Source organism: Sander vitreus, chromosome 18 (assembly GCF_031162955.1).
Source record: "Sander vitreus isolate 19-12246 chromosome 18, sanVit1, whole genome shotgun sequence".
In the NCBI taxonomy this organism is placed as follows: domain Eukaryota; kingdom Metazoa; phylum Chordata; class Actinopteri; order Perciformes; family Percidae; genus Sander; species Sander vitreus.
In genome coordinates this window covers 137,501-154,369 of record NC_135872.1, presented here as the reverse complement: position 1 = coordinate 154,369, position 16,869 = coordinate 137,501, and the positions used below count along the sequence as shown (strand labels likewise).

The 16,869-nt window shown below is 48.3% G+C and overlaps 1 protein-coding gene across 1 annotated transcript in view; it reads right to left on the bottom strand.

The window, feature by feature from the left end:
* Positions 1 to 16,869, bottom strand: part of cep170bb (centrosomal protein 170Bb) — a 46,746-nt gene that overhangs the window by 26,881 nt on the left and 2,996 nt on the right. Inside the window, exons 2-13 of the mRNA XM_078274614.1 lie at positions 15,374 to 15,510; positions 14,255 to 14,344; positions 14,058 to 14,136; positions 13,862 to 13,920; positions 13,647 to 13,740; positions 13,180 to 13,281; positions 11,782 to 12,267; positions 9,560 to 10,159; positions 7,161 to 7,396; positions 4,872 to 5,228; positions 3,990 to 4,148; positions 1,245 to 1,362 (exon numbers count right to left, since the gene is read on the bottom strand). Of these exons, the coding sequence (XP_078130740.1) occupies positions 1,245 to 1,362; positions 3,990 to 4,148; positions 4,872 to 5,228; positions 7,161 to 7,396; positions 9,560 to 10,159; positions 11,782 to 12,267; positions 13,180 to 13,281; positions 13,647 to 13,740; positions 13,862 to 13,920; positions 14,058 to 14,136; positions 14,255 to 14,344; positions 15,374 to 15,510 (2,517 nt within the window). The remainder of the gene's footprint in view (positions 1 to 1,244; positions 1,363 to 3,989; positions 4,149 to 4,871; positions 5,229 to 7,160; positions 7,397 to 9,559; positions 10,160 to 11,781; positions 12,268 to 13,179; positions 13,282 to 13,646; positions 13,741 to 13,861; positions 13,921 to 14,057; positions 14,137 to 14,254; positions 14,345 to 15,373; positions 15,511 to 16,869) is intronic.

Sequence of the window (16,869 nt, the reverse complement as noted above, 5' to 3'; positions counted from 1 at the left end):
CAGCCTGGAGCCCTGTTCAGATGCACCAATCAGGGCCAGGGGGAGTGTCTAACTGTTCAGATGCACCAATCAGGGCCAGGGGGAGTGTCTAACTGTTCAGTTGCACCAATCAGGGCCAGGGGGAGCGTCTAACTGTTCAGATGCACCAATCATGGCCAGGGGGGTCTCTAACTGTTCAGATGCACCAATCAGGGCCAGGGGGAGCGTCTAACTGTTCAGATGCACCAATCAGGGCCGGGGGGTGTCTAACTGTTCAGATGCACCAATCAGGGCCAGTGGGGAGTGTCTAACTGTTCAGATGCACCAATCAGGGCCAGTGGGGGTGTCTAACTGTTCAGATTCACCAATCAGGGCCGGGGGGGTGTCTAACTGTTCAGATGCACCAATCAGGGCCAGGGGGAGTGTCTAACTGTTCAGTTGCACCAATCAGTACCAGGGGGGGTGTCTAACTGTTTAGATGCACCAATCAGGGCCAGGGGGGTGTCTAACTGTTCAGATGCACCAATCAGGGCCAGGGGGGTGTCTAACTGTTCAGATGCACCAATCAGGGCCAGGGGGGGGGGTATCTAACTGCGTGTCAATCACTGCTCATGCACACACATTCATTTTGGGCTTTAGCAGAAAGGGGGAGGGACTGAGAAGTTGGTTGTCCTGGATCTTCCCAGTCCTACCTACAGCACCTTTAAGTAGAGCTGCGTAGATTACATTACATGTCCTTTAGCTGACGCTTTTATCCAAAGCGACTTACAACTGCTACATATATCAGAGGTTGCACACCTCTGGAGCAACTAGGGGTTAAGTGCCTTGCTCAGGGACACATGGGTTGATGTATCTCAGTGGGAATCGAACCCAGATCTCCCTCACCAAAGGCATGTGTCATATCCACTGCTCCATCACCCACGATGAATAGGTTAGTTATCAACTATTGAATTCATTTTTACTAATTTAACTATTTTGCTAATCCAATTAATCAGTTTGAGTGTAAATATGTGAATATGTTCTAGTCTCTTCTCTCCTCTGGGACAGTAAACTCAAGATCCTTGAGTTGTGGACAAAACAAGACCTTTGAGGACATTATCTTGGGCTTTTTGGGAAACACTGATCCACATTTTAGAGACAGAACTCATCCATTCATCCAGGAGATCCACACATGAATCCATCATGAAGATAATCAGTTGCAGAGCTATTTAAACACATCATGTTTATATACTTTTCTGATAAAGTGAACGGACAGAACAGAGCACCTTCCAGACATTCCCCATGCGGCGGAGTGGATCCCGGTTTGGCGTACCCGTCGGCCAGACTGGCCCAACAGGAAACCCATTTAGGTCCTTCGAGTCCGGCTGCGTGAGCAGGCGGAACCTGGGGAACCAAACAGCGTGATGAACGACCAATCAGACGGTAGAAACGTTGGACAAACAAGACCTGACAGAGCTAATATGTAACAGGAGAAACTGTGGGAACACTGGTCTGCATGCACATGGATCAGAACATGCTACACAGCTGATCTTCAGGTTCTGACCACAGACTGGAGAATAACGGACGTAGCGTTTTGTTTTGATTTTTAAACCGGAAGTGATGATTTTTGGCGAGAGGGTGGAGCTGGAGAGGGTGACACGGCCAAGCCAGCGTTGTTTATGGCTTTCGTTGCTTTTTTTTTGAAGATTTATTTGCTTTTTGAAGATTTATTTTTTTTAGAGAGGCAGAAACGATTAAAGTGATTAAAATGTTGAAAACAGCAACAAAAACATCGGGAAAAAAACAACAAAAATTTTGCGAAAAAGCAAGAAAAAGTTGGAAGAATGTCAGCAAAAACAACACCAAAAACGACAAAAAAAGACAATGCAGCTTTAAGGAGTCTCCCCCTGCTGGAAGTTACAGAGAATGCAGCTTTAAGGAGTCTCCCCCTGCTGGATGGTAGAGAGAATACAGCTTTAAGGAGTCTCCCCCTGCTGGACGGTAGAGAGAATACAGCTTTAAGGAGTCTCCCCCTGCTGGATGGTAGAGAGAATACAGCTTTAAGGAGTCTCCCCCTGCTGGATGGTAGAGAGAATACAGCTTTAAGGAGTCTCCCCCTGCTGGACGGTAGAGGTAATACAGCTTTAAGGAGTCTCCCCCTGCAGGATGGTAGAGATAATGTAGCTTTAAGGAGTCTCCCCCTGCAGGAAGTTACAGAGAATGCAGCTTTAAGGAGTCTCCCCCTGCTGGATGGTAGAGAGAATACAGCTTTAAGGAGTCTCCCCCTGCTGGATGGTAGAGATAATGTAGCTTTAAGGAGTCTCCCCCTGCTGGATGGTAGAGAGAATACAGCTTTAAGGAGTCTCCCCTGCTGGAAGTCAGAGAGAATACAGCTTTAAGGAGTCTCCCCCTGCAGGATGGTAGAGAGAATACAGCTTTAAGGAGTCTCCCCCTGCAGGATGGTAGAGATAATACAGCTTTAAGGAGTCTCCCCCTGCTGGATGGTAGAGAGAATACAGCTTTAAGGAGATTCAGCGCTGGCTTCACAGCTTTGTCTATTAGCTATATTTATTTTGATTGATGATTATTTATTTTTTCACCTTTTTTGAAATTTTTGCCCTACTGCAGCCTCTCAAAAATGAAAAAAGTAAGGGACAAACAACATTTAAAAAAAAAAACTGCGGAAAAAGCGCAAAAAACGTTAAAAAAGCTAAAACGTGCTAAGCTGAACACTAAAGAGTTCACTTTCAGACCCCAAAGCTAGGTCCGTTATTTTTACAGTCTGTGGGCCTGTGTGTGTTTTTGGGGTCTGGGTCTGTTTTTGGGAGGTTTTACAGTCTGTGGGTCTGGGTCTCTTTTCGGGGTCTGCGTCTGTTTTTGGGAGGTTTTACAGTCTGTGGGTCTGGGTCTGTTTTTGGGGTCTGGGTCTGTTTTTGGGAGGTTTTACAGTCTGTGGGCCTGGGTGTGTTTTCGGGGTCTGGGTGTGTTTTCGGGGTCTGGGTGTGTTTTCGGGAGGTTTTACAGTCTGTGGGTCTGGGTGTGTTTTCGGGGTCTGGGTGTGTTTTCGGGAGGTTTTACAGTCTGTGGGTCTGGGTCTGTTTTCGGGGTCTGGGTGTGTTTTCGGGAGGTTTTACAGTCTGTGGGTCTGGGTGTGTTTTCGGGGTCTGGGTGTGTTTTCGGGAGGTTTTACAGTCTGTGGGTCTGGGTGTGTTTTCGGGGTCTGGGTGTGTTTTCGGGAGGTTTTACAGTCTGTGGGTCTGGGTGTGTTTTCGGGGTCTGGGTGTGTTTTCGGGAGGTTTTACAGTCTGTGGGTCTGGGTGTGTTTTCGGGGTCTGGGTGTGTTTTCGGGAGGTTTTACAGTCTGTGGGTCTGGGTCTGTTTTCGGGGTCTGGGTCTGTTTTCGGGGTCTGGGTCTGTTTTCGGGAGGTTTTACAGTCTGTGGGTCTGGGTCTGTTTTTGGGAGATTTTACAGTCTGTGGGTCTGGGTGTGTTTTCGGGGTCTGGGTCTGTTTTTCGGGAGGTTTTACAGTCTGTGGGTCTGGGTGTGTTTTTTGGGGTCTGGGTGTGTTTTTGGGAGGTTTTACAGTCTGTGGGTCTGGGTCTGTTTTTTGTGGTCTGGGTCTGTTTTTGGGAGGTTTTACAGTCTGTGGGTCGGTGTGTTTTCGGGGTCTGGGTGTGTTTTCGGGAGGTTTTACAGTCTGTGGGTCTGGGTGTGTTTTCGGGGTCTGGGTGTGTTTTCGGGAGGTTTTACAGTCTGTGGGTCTGGGTGTGTTTTCGGGGTCTGGGTGTGTTTTCGGGAGGTTTTACAGTCTGTGGGTCTGGGTCTGTTTTTGGGGTCTGGGTGTGTTTTCGGGAGGTTTTACAGTCTGTGGGTCTGGGTGTGTTTTCGGGGTCTGGGTGTGTTTTCGGGAGGTTTTACAGTCTGTGGGTCTGGGTGTGTTTTTGGGGTCTGGGTCTGTTTTCAGGAGGTTTTACAGTCTGTGGGTCTGGGTGTGTTTTCGGGGTCTGGGTGTGTTTTCGGGAGGTTTTACCTGTATGGGGCCAGTTGGGATAAAGCCATGCAACGGGTCCACAGTGCTAGCATCGCTAGGCAGGTTAGCTTGCTCAGACTCCGTGCCATCATTTATTACAGGTCTATACACGCCGGTGTTCACACCACTGTACTCCGGAGAGTCCAGGACACCAAACACCTGTCAGAGCACAACATGCATGAGGAGGGGGAGGGGGGTCGTCACGGCAACAGTAAACAGGAAGGAAGAGCTTTCATGCATATCTAAAGAAATCTGAAAACACACTTGGGAACAACAATCTCTGAAACAGGACAAATGTCCTGCGGGGAATAACTGGAATTGTTGGGTCTTTGTAAATTATAGAGTGTGGTCTAGACCAGGGGTCTTCAAAGTTTTTTAAGCCAAGGACCCCTGAACTGAAAGAGAGATGGAGCAGGGACCCCCGACTACATGTTGTATAAATGAACTGTGGTCTGTGGATGGCTACATTACTGACAGCGCTACCTATAGGCCAGTAAGCCTATCATCAGTGGGGATTTATATTTGCTAAAAATATGGTGCATTCATGTAAAGACTATTTCATTTTTTTTTTTTTTATTATCAATAATTTGGAGGCCCCCCTGCAGTGACTCTGATGACCCCCTAGGGGTCCCGGACCCCCTGTTGAAGATCTCTAGACCTCCTCTATCTGTAAAGTGTCCCGAGATAAGTCCTGTTATGATTTGATACTATAAATAAAATATTCCAAGTTTTTTCTTGCAAAATATTCTGACTATTTCACAAAATATTCTGTGTCAAGAGATTCTGAATATCAGAGGGAAGATTCCTGCTAAAATAAAGGTTTAAATAAATCAAATATTTAGGGTATAAAGGGGTTTTACTCTAACATCAGCGGGCGTGTACCTGATCAATCATGTTGCGAGCCTCCTCCACCTCTCTGTCCTGCGTCTCCGTCTCGATGGTGTAAGTCCCAGCATCACTCAGGCTGTCATCTTCCTCGCCCCTCATCATCACTCCCAGGGGCGAAGCTTTGGGGTCTCCGGCCCGGACGGCCAGGGGCGAAGCTCTGGGGTCTCCAGCCCGTACGGCCAGGGGCGAAGCTTTGGGGTCTCCCGCCCGGACGGACAGGGGCGAAGCTTTGGGTTCTCCCGCCCGGACGGCCAGGGGCGAAGCTTTGGGGTCTCCCGCCCGGACGGCCAGGGGCAGCATAGGGGAGTGGACCGGAGAGGTGTGGACAGCAGCGTTGGCGGGGGTCGAGGACTTTGAATAGAATAAAATAGAATACATATTTATTGCCATTTGCACAGGTACAGGTAGAGGAACGTACAGGTGCATTGGAGTTTTTGTTTGTCGTCTTACGGGCCGGCTACATCCGCATACAATGCAATAACGTTCAATGTAGCCGAAGCGTTAGAGTTAGTTTTGCAAAAAATATAAGAAACTAGGGATGCACCGAATCCAGATTTTTGGGGTTCTGCTGAATCCTGAACCCCCTGGTTGAGGTTCTGCTGAGTCCTGAACCCCCTGGTTGAGGTTCTGCTGAGTCCTCGTCCCGTCCTCAGTCCATGAACACAGTCAACACATTAATGAAGTAAACAGTGACTGTCCTTCCTTTGCCGTACCTGAAGTTGCTGCATTCTGGCTGCTGTCTGTAGATTCCTTCATGCTCAGCTCGTATTCTTCCAGATGTTTCAGACCAGATGTTGTAACAGCGGTGATGTTGTGTATTGTTTAGGGTCCTCGCCACCACCAGACTAATCAGCATTGCAGATTGAACATGTAGCTGGACTTGAATGGCCTTCTTTTGACTGAAAGTACTGCCAAACAACACTTGTTCTGCTCACCAGTTCCATTTCCACTTCCTCTCAGCCTGCTGCATTGAAGCTCCACCTCCGTAAACACCTTCCTGTAATCAACGGTGCCGTCATTACGGCGACCAGCGTAGCGCGCGGAGTGCAAACATAGGGTTCGGTTCGCTGGAACAACATTCTAAGGTTCGGCAGAAACCCAACCCCGTCAAAAAGCCCAATATTCAGCCCAATCTGAAGCCCAATCCTGGATTCGGTGCATCCCTAATAAGAATTACAATAGAAAATTCAATGAAAATATAAAGCTATGTACGTAAAGTAGAAGAACAGTATAAAGACAAAACAGCTGTAAGATAACTAAAGTACATGTTAGTGACCGATATAGCGGGCTGGTATTTACGTTTTACGTGTATCGGCATCGGCTGCTGCGTTTGCCGATAGTTTTTTCCCGGCATTATTTACAGACAGGCGTCCACAGGCAGCTCTGTGTTGCTGGAGATGCTGCAGTTCACATGCAGACCATGCACTGCCCCTCCCCCACTAGCAGAGTGCTGGTGCTGGAAGCCTGGCAGGCTTGCTGGTGCTGGAAGCCTGGCAGGCTTGCTGGTGCTGGAAGCCTGGCAGGCTTGCTGGTGCTGGAAGCCTGGCAGGCTTGCTGGTGCTGGAAGCCTGGCAGGCTTGCTGGTGCTGGAAGCCTGGCAGGCTTGCTGGTGCTGGAAGCCTGGCAGGCTTGCTGGTGCTGGAAGCCTGGCAGGCTTGCTGGTACTGGAAGCCTGGCAGGCTTGCTGGTGCTGGAAGCCTGGCAGGCTTGCTGGTGCTGGAAGCCCGGCAGGCTTGCAGCACCATGGCTGTCTTAAATTACAAATCAAGCACTTTATTCAATGGCTACTTTTCAGGTTTATTGTTTTCTTAAATTATTTAAATGTGTTGACAAAGGACATTTTGTGACGACCTGATTATGTCTTATAACACGTCAGCAGGCAGTGCATCATCAAGGCTGTGCTGTAGATGTTGACCCATATGCAGCACACCCATCCATATGATGCACATTGCTCACATCATTTGGGGGATATGAATGTAAGATGATTGCAGAAGTGACACTGATCTGTGTTTTTGTTTATTATTTTTTAAGAAATGGCAGAGCAGATTCTGAAAACAAATCCAGTGAGGCAGGGTTTATATTGTTATGATGTAAATTGAGGCAGCAAAAGCAGCATCAGCTCCAAAATATCGGCTGAAGAAAATCTGCAGCCCGTATCGGTCATCGGCACTAAAAGTCCATATCGGTCGATCCCTAGTACATGTACTGTATATTAAAACTACCTGTGAATGTATTATTGATATTATTGGTCATGAGATTTTCCGCGTTGCACTGGAAGCGTACCTTTGTGATGGCTGGAGGCTGTACGGGGGAGGATGGGGGGGACGGGGCGGGGGGGGAGGGGATCCCTGCATGCGGAGGTGACACCATCACTGGCGGCGCAGACATCGGCGGAGGGGACACGTTGTCCCTCGTTGGGGAGCAATCGTGGCGTCCAGAATCCTTCAGGAGTTCAGCAGCGAACTCCTGAGCCAGTTTGGACTTTTTCCCGACGCTGCCAAAGGGTCTGATGCTGATTCCTGCCGAAAGAATGAAAAACTTATCTCAGAAAACACAAAAGAAAAGCACAAAAACATTTAAAAAAGCACCAAAAACTTAGAATAACATCAGAAAAAAGGTTGCAACAGCGCTGTGCTACGCTAAGTGCTAAAGAGGGAAAGATGCTGATTTTTAATAATAGTACAGATCACTGGTTCTAAAACTTTGTTCAATAATGCTCACTTTTCTTTAAGCCATGTACTCCCTAACCAGCGCTAATCATTTTTGGTAGAAAAAAAAGTCTCTATAAAGAGGAAGAGTACAGCGCTGTCAGCGATAGATTTACTAAACTACGGCCTTGGACCTGGAAAACATTTAGATGCTGATGAGAAAAGGAGACAAAAACTGTAAAAAAAGACAAAACCTGAGAAGGAAGGCAAGAATAGGTCGAAAATAGTATCAAAAACTTCAAAAACAGTAACATACAGTCTACATAAAGAGGAACAATGTCCTGGACAACAGCCTCGTAACTATTAAACATGTTGTTAAATATCTCACGTACCCCCTGCAGTCCTCCAGAGTACCCCTAGGGGGACACTTACCCCCTGCAGTACTCCAGAGTACCCCTAGGGGGACACTTACCCCCTGCAGTCCTCCAGAGTACCCCTAGGGGGACACGTACCCCCTGCAGTCCTCCAGAGTACCCCCAGGGGGACACTTACCCCCTGCAGTCCTCCAGAGTACCCCTAGGGGGACACTTACCCCCTGCAGTCCTCCAGAGTACCCCTAGGGGGACACTTACCCCCTGCAGTACTCCAGAGTACCCCTAGGGGGACACTTACCCCCTGCAGTCCTCCAAAGTTCCCCCAGGGGGATACTTACTCTCTGCAGTACTCCAGAGTACCCCCAGGGGGATACTTACTCCCTGCAGTCCTCCAGAGTACCCCCAGGGGGATACTTACTCCCTGCAGTCCTCCAGAGTACCCCTAGGGGGACACTTACCCCCTGCAGTACTCCAGAGTACCCCTAGGGGGACACTTACCCCCTGCAGTCCTCCAAAGTACCCCCAGGGGGACACTTACCCCCTGCAGTCCTCCAGAGTACCCCCAGGGGGACACGTACCCCCTGCAGTCCTCCAGAGTACCCCCAGGGGGATACTTACTCCCTGCAGTCCTCCACAGTACCCCTAGGGGGACATGTACCCCCATTTGAGAAACACTGGTATAGATTATGACTGGTATGGTTTTACGACCCGGTCCGTCCATGTTGAAAGTGGTGAACGCCACCACTGCTAGGGGGGTCTGGAACATATAAAACCTTTTCTAACATACTGCTGGTTCTGGGGTCTGATGCTTGCTATGTACTGTAGAAGCATCACTTGTGTTAGGCCTGCTGCTCCTAGGTAGCTTCTCTGTCTCTCCTCTCTCCCTCTCTCTGTCTGTCCTAATGTGTCTTTCCTCTCTCCCTCCCTCTGTCTGTCCTAATGTGTCTCTCCTCCCTCTGTCCTAATGTGTCTCTCCTCCCTCTGTCTGTCCTAATGTGTCTTTCCTCTCTCCCTCTCTCTGTCTGTCCTAATGTGTCTCGCCTCTCTCCCTCCCTCTGTCTGTCCTAATGTGTCTTTCCTCTCTCCCTCTCTCTGTCTGTCCTAATGTGTCTCGCCTCTCTCCCTCCCTCTGTCTGTCCTAATCTGCGAGAGTCAGTGTTCCAGCTGCATCTCATCTACTACAATCAACATATATCCAGTCATTCCTCCTCTCTGCGTCAGATCGTAGTCAAGACGACAACAGTTAGTCTCGCTACTGCCAAACCTTTGCCTATCTGTTTAGTCTAATTGTATATTTGCATGTCCTTATCCTTTCTCTTGTGCCTCAGCTGCCATTGGAACCTGACTCCTGCTACCGCTCCACTCCTGCCACCCACCGAACCAGAACCACCACCACTGGACCCCACCACTAGCACGCCTACTGTCTTCCTCTGATGGACCCACTCCTGCACGGAGACCACCTCACCCGTTCTCCATCCTGGAAGCCTAGACTTGCTTTTCTCCCTCAGAAACCTGCGGCCTCATGTATAAACATTGCGTACGCATGAAAAGCTTGCAGAAAAATACAAACATTACAAATAAAGTTTCCACTTCACTTACTGGCATACGAAAACTGATCGCACGGAAAAAATGCAATAATATTAAGATAAGATAATGTTACCGGAGGAGGAGCGAGGGGAAGAACCAGCGGAGGCCGACTCTCCGTCTGTCTTCTCCCTCTTCAGAGAGCTGGACCGCTGAGTGCCGGCGTGGCCAGGCCCCTTCAAAGGAACCGTCACCTGCTGGGTGGCGGGTGCGTGGCCGTGCACCGATGCCGGCCGCTCGCCGCCTTTCCGGCGCTCCAGCTTGGCCTTCAGGGCCGAGTACGAGTCGGCGTGGGCCGGGTTGTGCGTGAAGGACTGTGAGCGCTTCTTGCGCGGGTTGTCGTCGAAGAACTCGATGATGAAGGCCTGCTGGGTCAGGTGCTCAGGCACGGGCGCGGGCGGACCCTGTTTGGGCGTCTCGGCGGGCGGGGACGCCGTCTGTGGTGGACTCTGGGACAGGGGACGCTCGGGGGCCACGGGGGAGGCCGGCGCCGGTCCGGGGGGGGGGTACTGCGTCTGGCAGGCCGCAGACGGAACCGACCGGACCGTCGGCTGCGACGCCTCGGACTCTGATTGAACGGACTGGTGGGACTGCACAGAGTGCTGGGATTTACTCCGCCGTCCTTTCAGATCCGGGTCCTCTGAGTCACTCTGGGTCCCGTCGTCATGGTGATGGCCTGAACACAACAACAACAAACCTCCGTTAATCCGTTACCTCGGTTCACACACCTGGCATTCCTGTCTGTCTGTTTTGCCTGTTTTATAAAGCATAAAGTATACATCTTCAAAGCCAACTTCATTCCAACTTATCACCTCTAGTTTTACACTTATGTTTGTAAATCATGGTCAATAAACCTCATTTATATTAAATTATGCCTAATTTATTAATTACTTTAGCTAATACTTAAGATCAGAGGAACGTGTGTTGATGCATAATTACAACAGTTTGGTGTATGGAACTATCCATGTTATTTTTGGACAATTTGGTTGAAAGAAACCCATATTTTTGATAGAGATTTTTGAAAACGGGTCCAATTTGACCCAAGAACCACATAAGGGTTAAACAAAACACTACCTCCTGACCCCTAACACTCACTACCTCCTGACCCCTAACACTACCTCCTGACCCCTAACACTACCTCCTGACCCCTAACACTACCTCCTGACCCCTAACACTACCTCCTGACCCCTGACACTACCTCCTGACCCCTAACACTCACTACCTCCTGACCCCTGACACTACCTCCTGACCCCTAACACTCACTACCTCCTGACCCCTGACACTACCTCCTGACCCCTAACACTCACTACCTCCTGACCCCTAACACTCACTACCTCCTGACCCCTGACACTACCTCTTGACCCCAACACTCACTACCTCCTGACCCCTAACACTCACTACCTCCTGACCCCTAACACTCACTACCTCCTGACCCCTAACACTCACTACCTCCTGACCCCTGACACTACCTCCTGACCCCTAACACTCACTACCTAATGACCCCTGACACTACCTCCTGACCCCTAACACTCACTACCTAATGACCCCTGACACTACCTGCTGACCCCTAACACTCACTACCTCCTGACCCCTAACACTCACTACCTCCTGACCCCTAACACTACCTCCTGACCCCTAACACTACCTCCTGACCCCTAACACTCACTACCTCCTGACCCCTAACACTACCTCCTGACCCCTAACACTACCTCCTGACCCCTAACACTCACTACCTCCTGACCCCTGACACTACCTCTTGACCCCTAACACTCACTACCTCCTGACCCCTAACACTACCTCCTGACCCCTAACACTCACTACCTACTGACCCCCTGACACTACCTCCTGACCCCCTAACACTACCTGCTGACCCCTGACACTACCTCCTGACCCCCTAACACTCACTACTTCCTGACCCCCTAACACTACCTCCTGACCCCTAACACTCACTACCTCCTGACCCCTAACACTCACTACCTCCTGACCCCTGACACTCACTCCCTCCTGACCCCTAACACTCACTACCTCCTGACCCCTAACACTACCTCCTGACCCCTAACACTCACTACCTCCTGACCCCTAACACTCACTACCTAATGACCCCTGACACTACCTGCTGACCCCTGACACTACCTCCTGACCCCTAACACTCACTACCTAATGACCCCTAACACTACCTCCTGACCCCTGACACTACCTGCTGACCCCTGACACTACCTCCTGACCCCTAACACTACCTCCTGACCCCTGACACTACCTACAGTTTGGCAATAAGGACCTGCTGGTCGAGACTCTGACCTTTGAGGTTTTTGGTGTTTATGGCGAGGTCGCTCTTGGTGCTGTAAACATCTTCGCACGTCGGCCTTCTCCGCATCATGGTTACGTCGCTGTGCACCAGCCAATCAGCCACCTTGCTCTGTGCTGACATCACGTCTGTGGGCGTGGCAGTGGGTGGCGCCTTCCTCTGGCGAGTGGAGAACTTGGTCACGTGGTCTTTAATCTTCATCTTCCCGGGCGTGCAGTCGTCGAACTCGATGGTGAAAGAGGCGTGGCTCTGGACGGCGGGCGGCGTGGGCGTGGGCAGCGTGGGCAGAGGGGACGCTGGCGGGTCAGTGTCTTTGGTGGGGATCTCGTGAAGCTCCGCCCCCGACGTTTTGGGGGGCTGGAAGTCTTTGGTGGGGATCTCGAAGTAGCTGGGCTCGCGGTGGTACGAAGGGAAGACGCTTTTTGGTCCCGAGTCGGACAAGAAGTCCGGATCCAGCGACGAAACGTCTTTCTGGACTTCTGACAGACACAAGCATGTTATAACATTACTCTGACAGACACAAGCATGTTATAACATTACTCTGACAGACACAAGCATGTTATAACATTATTCTGACAGACACAAACATGTTATAACATTACTCTGACAGACACAAGCATGTTATAACATTACTCTGACAGACACAAGCATGTTATAACATTATTCTGACAGACACAAACATGTTAAACATTATTCTGACAGACACAAACATGTTAAACATTACTCTGACAGACACAAGCATGTTATAACATTATTCTGACAGACACAAACATGTTAAACATTATTCTGACAGACACAAACATGTTAAACATTACTCTGACAGACACAAGCATGTTATAACATTATTCTGACAGACACAAGCATGTTATAACATTATTCTGACAGACACAAGCATGTTATAACATTACTCTGACAGACACAAGCATGTTATAACATTATTCTGACAGACACAAGCATGTTATAACATTATTCTGACAGACACAAGCATGTTATAACATTACTCTGACAGACACAAGCATGTTATAACATTATTCTGACAGACACAAGCATGTTATAACATTATTCTGACAGACACAAGCATGTTATAACATTACTCTGACAGACACAAGCATGTTATAACATTATTCTGACAGACACAAGCATGTTATAACATTACTCTGACAGACACAAGCATGTTATAACATTACTCTGACAGACACAAACATGTTATAACATTACTCTGACAGACACAAACATGTGATGACGTCATCTTGGGCATTTTGGGGAACTCTGATCCACACTTTAGAGACAGAACTACTCATCCATTCATCCAGGACATAACCCACTCATTAACCCAGCAGGAACATAATATGTAATTGCAGCGCTGTTTAAAACCAGAAGTGTAGTTTTACCTGCATGAGGTTCATCGCTGCTCTGAACTTTACTCCCATAATCCTCCTCTCCCCACCAAGAGGGCTGACCGTACAGAGGGGTGGGCCGAGACACCGGAGCCTCTGAAACAGACACACACACACACACATACACACACACACACACACACACACGCACACACACACACACAGACACGCACACGCACACACACACACACACACACACACACACACACACACAGACACACACCTGGTTAATGTTGTGAAATGGTCGCAGATTGGTTAGGTTTAGACACTATAACTACTGAGTTAAGTTGATAAAAAGATGGAGGTTTAGGTTCAAATCATAATACTTCCTGCTCTGCTCCCGTCAGAACTACTACGACCACTAGAGGGCGCCGCCACTACAGACCTAAATATAGGTCAGATGATGCTGGAACTAACGAGTTGGGGGGGGTTCAGGGGAGGACAGACTCATGATGACGTACCTTGTGAACTTTTGGTACTCTGAGTTTTCTCGGTTCTTGCTCGGTCCTCTGAAGCCTTCAGACTGATCTGCAGCTGGCTGCTGTACTTCTCATGCTGAAACATCACACACTTATTAATGAACTGATCAGGTGATCAATAACACACACACACACACACACACACACACACACACACACACACACACACACACACACACACACACACACACACACACCTTCAGAGCCTCCTCCGGGACTTTGTGTTGACTTTTCTCCAAAACGTAGATGTGAGAATGTGAAGAAGAGGTTAAAGAAACACACTGAAGTCATCAGACAGTAAGACACACACACACACACACACACACACACACACACACACACACACACACACACACACACACACACACAGTGATGATGTCGTCTGAAGGATATCGTATCCGAAGCGGATGATGTCAGACAGTTTGAGGGTGATGTAGGTCTGATCAGGAATCCTCAGGTCGTTCACAAACGTCTGCATCAAACACAAAATACATTCACTCACATGAATTACAAATATATTCATATATATATATATATATACACAGTATAAAGTATATATAGAATGTGTGGGCTGTGAGTATCTGTGTCACCCCATTGAGGCTGCCCAGGTCTTTGACCAGATGCTCGTCTGTTGTTGGGTTGTAGTTGATGACGGCGTGCTGTTTGTCCACGCTGCGAGACTGAGAGAACAGAGGAGAGACGATGGGCAACACACACATTTCATATTTCATATGATCTGACTCAAACATTCCTACAGATACCCGAGATATTGAAGTTAAAAAAGCAGTGAAACAAATCCAGAGAGAAAGTAGCTCCAACTGGGACATTTCCTCTCTAATATAGAAATATAATAATAATATAAGTTATCACCTATAACTGGATAGAGGCACTTTGTTACGCGTACGACGCTCGCTTTCAATGCACTGAATCCAGGTTTTTGGGGTTCTGCTGAATCCTGAACCCCCTGGTTGAGGTTCTGCTGAATCCTGAACCCCCTAGTTGAGATTCTGCTGAGTCCTGAACCCCCTGGTTGAGGTTCTGCTGAGTCCTCGTCCCGTCCTCAGTCCATGAACACAGTCAACACATTAATGAAGTAAACAGTGACTGTCCTTCCTTTGCCGTACCTGAAGTTGCTGCATTCTGGCTGCTGTCTGTAGATTCCTTCATGCTCAGCTCGTATTCTTCCAGATGTTTCATACCAGATGTTGTAACAGCGGTGATGTTGTGTATTGTTTAGGGTCCTCGCCACCACCAGACTAATCAGCATTGCAGATTGAACATGTAGCTGGACTTGAATGGCCTTCTTTTGACTGAAAGTCCTGCCAAACAACCCTTTTTCTGCTCACCAGTTCCATTTCCACTTCCTCTCAGCCTGCTGCATTGAAGCTCCACCTACGTAAACACCTTCCTGTAATCAACGGCGCCGTCATTACGGCGACCAGCGTAGCGCGGAGTGACAGCGTAGGGTTCAGCAGAAACCCAACCCCGTCAAAAAGCCCAATATTCAGCCCAATCTGAAGCTGAATCCTGGATTCAGGGCATCCGTGGTGATGACGCTTACGACGCACGCTTTCAATGCTTCTCTTTCTCTTTTTCCCTCTACATATAAAATGATCTATATCATGATATATATATATATATATAAAATTTCTTTTTTTTTTTGATTCTCCGTTTGGTCCCTGGATGTGAAGACAGTTGAGGAGTCTCACCTGCAGCATGAGCTCGCAGTCCTCTCGGCCCACGAAGATCATCTCTTTGGGGAGGCGGTGCCGAGTCCCCGAGCTGCTCACCAGGAACCAGGAAGTCACACTCATCTTCACAGGCCTGCTGGGAAACCCCAGAGCATCTTGGGAAAGGGAGACAGACAGGGGAGAGAGGTGAAGGCCCTGACACACCGAGCCAGCGGCGGGCCAACGCCACGTCTCGGTCGCCATCTGGCAGCGCACCATCTCTGAGGAAATGAGCCGACTTCTCTCAGTAAACATTTTCAGAATGAGTTCATGGTCTCAGTCTCCAGTTTGAAGTCTTCTTCAACACATCATGATGTCATTTAGTAAATGATGCTCCATTTCTTTTAGAAGACAGCAGTGGTTCTCAAACTGTTTGTGTTTCTTTAAGCCAAGTACCCCCTGACCAGCTCAGGCTCTATGAAGAGGAAGAGTACAGCCTGGGACCTGAGGACAACATGTAGATGATGAGGAGAAAAGAACACCCCACATTCAATGAAAGTAGAGATCCCATCTTCTGTCGTACTTGTGAAGGGCGTCCGTGTTATTTTTGGGTAATCAAAATGAGGTCATTAAAAAGAGACCCATATTTCTGATAAAGACATTTAGAAAACGGGTCAAATTGGACCCAAAGACAACAAGAGTTAACCTTTGACCCTCTCGCCGCTGACTTCACTGGAACATTTTGTCGCCTATAAATGTCCACGTCAGCGTTCTGTGTTAGCTGCTAACTAGAGGGAAAGTCTGCAGATGTTCTGTTTTGCTGTACATACAGATGTTCTGCTGTACATACAGATGTTCTACTGTACATACAGATGTTCTACTGTACGTGCAGATGTTCTGCTGTACATACAGATGTTCTGCTGTACGTGCAGATGTTCTGCTCTACATGCAGATGTTCTGCTGTAAATACAGATGTTCTACTGTACATACAGATGTTCTGCTGTACATACAGATGTTCTACTGTACATGCAGATGTTCTGCTGTAAATACAGATGTTCTACTGTACATACAGATGTTCTACTGTACATACAGATGTTCTACTGTACATACAGATGTTCTGTTCTGCTGTACATACAGATGTTCTGCTGCACATACAGATGTTCTGTTCTGCTGTACATACAGATGTTCTGTTCTGCTGTACATACAGATGTTCTACTGTACATACAGATGTTCTGCTGTACATACAGATGTTCTGCTGTACATGCAGATGTTCTGCTCTACATACAGATGTTCTGCTCTACATACAGATGTTCTACTGCACGTACAGATGTTCTACTGCACATGCAGATGTTCTGCTCTACATGCAGATGTTCTACTATACATACAGATGTTCTGCTGTACATACAGATGTTCTGCTCTACATGCAGATGTTCTGCTCTACATGCAGATGTTCTGCTGTACATGCAGATGTTCTGCTGTACATACAGATGTTCTGCTGTACATGCAGATGTTCTACTGCACATACAGATGTTCTG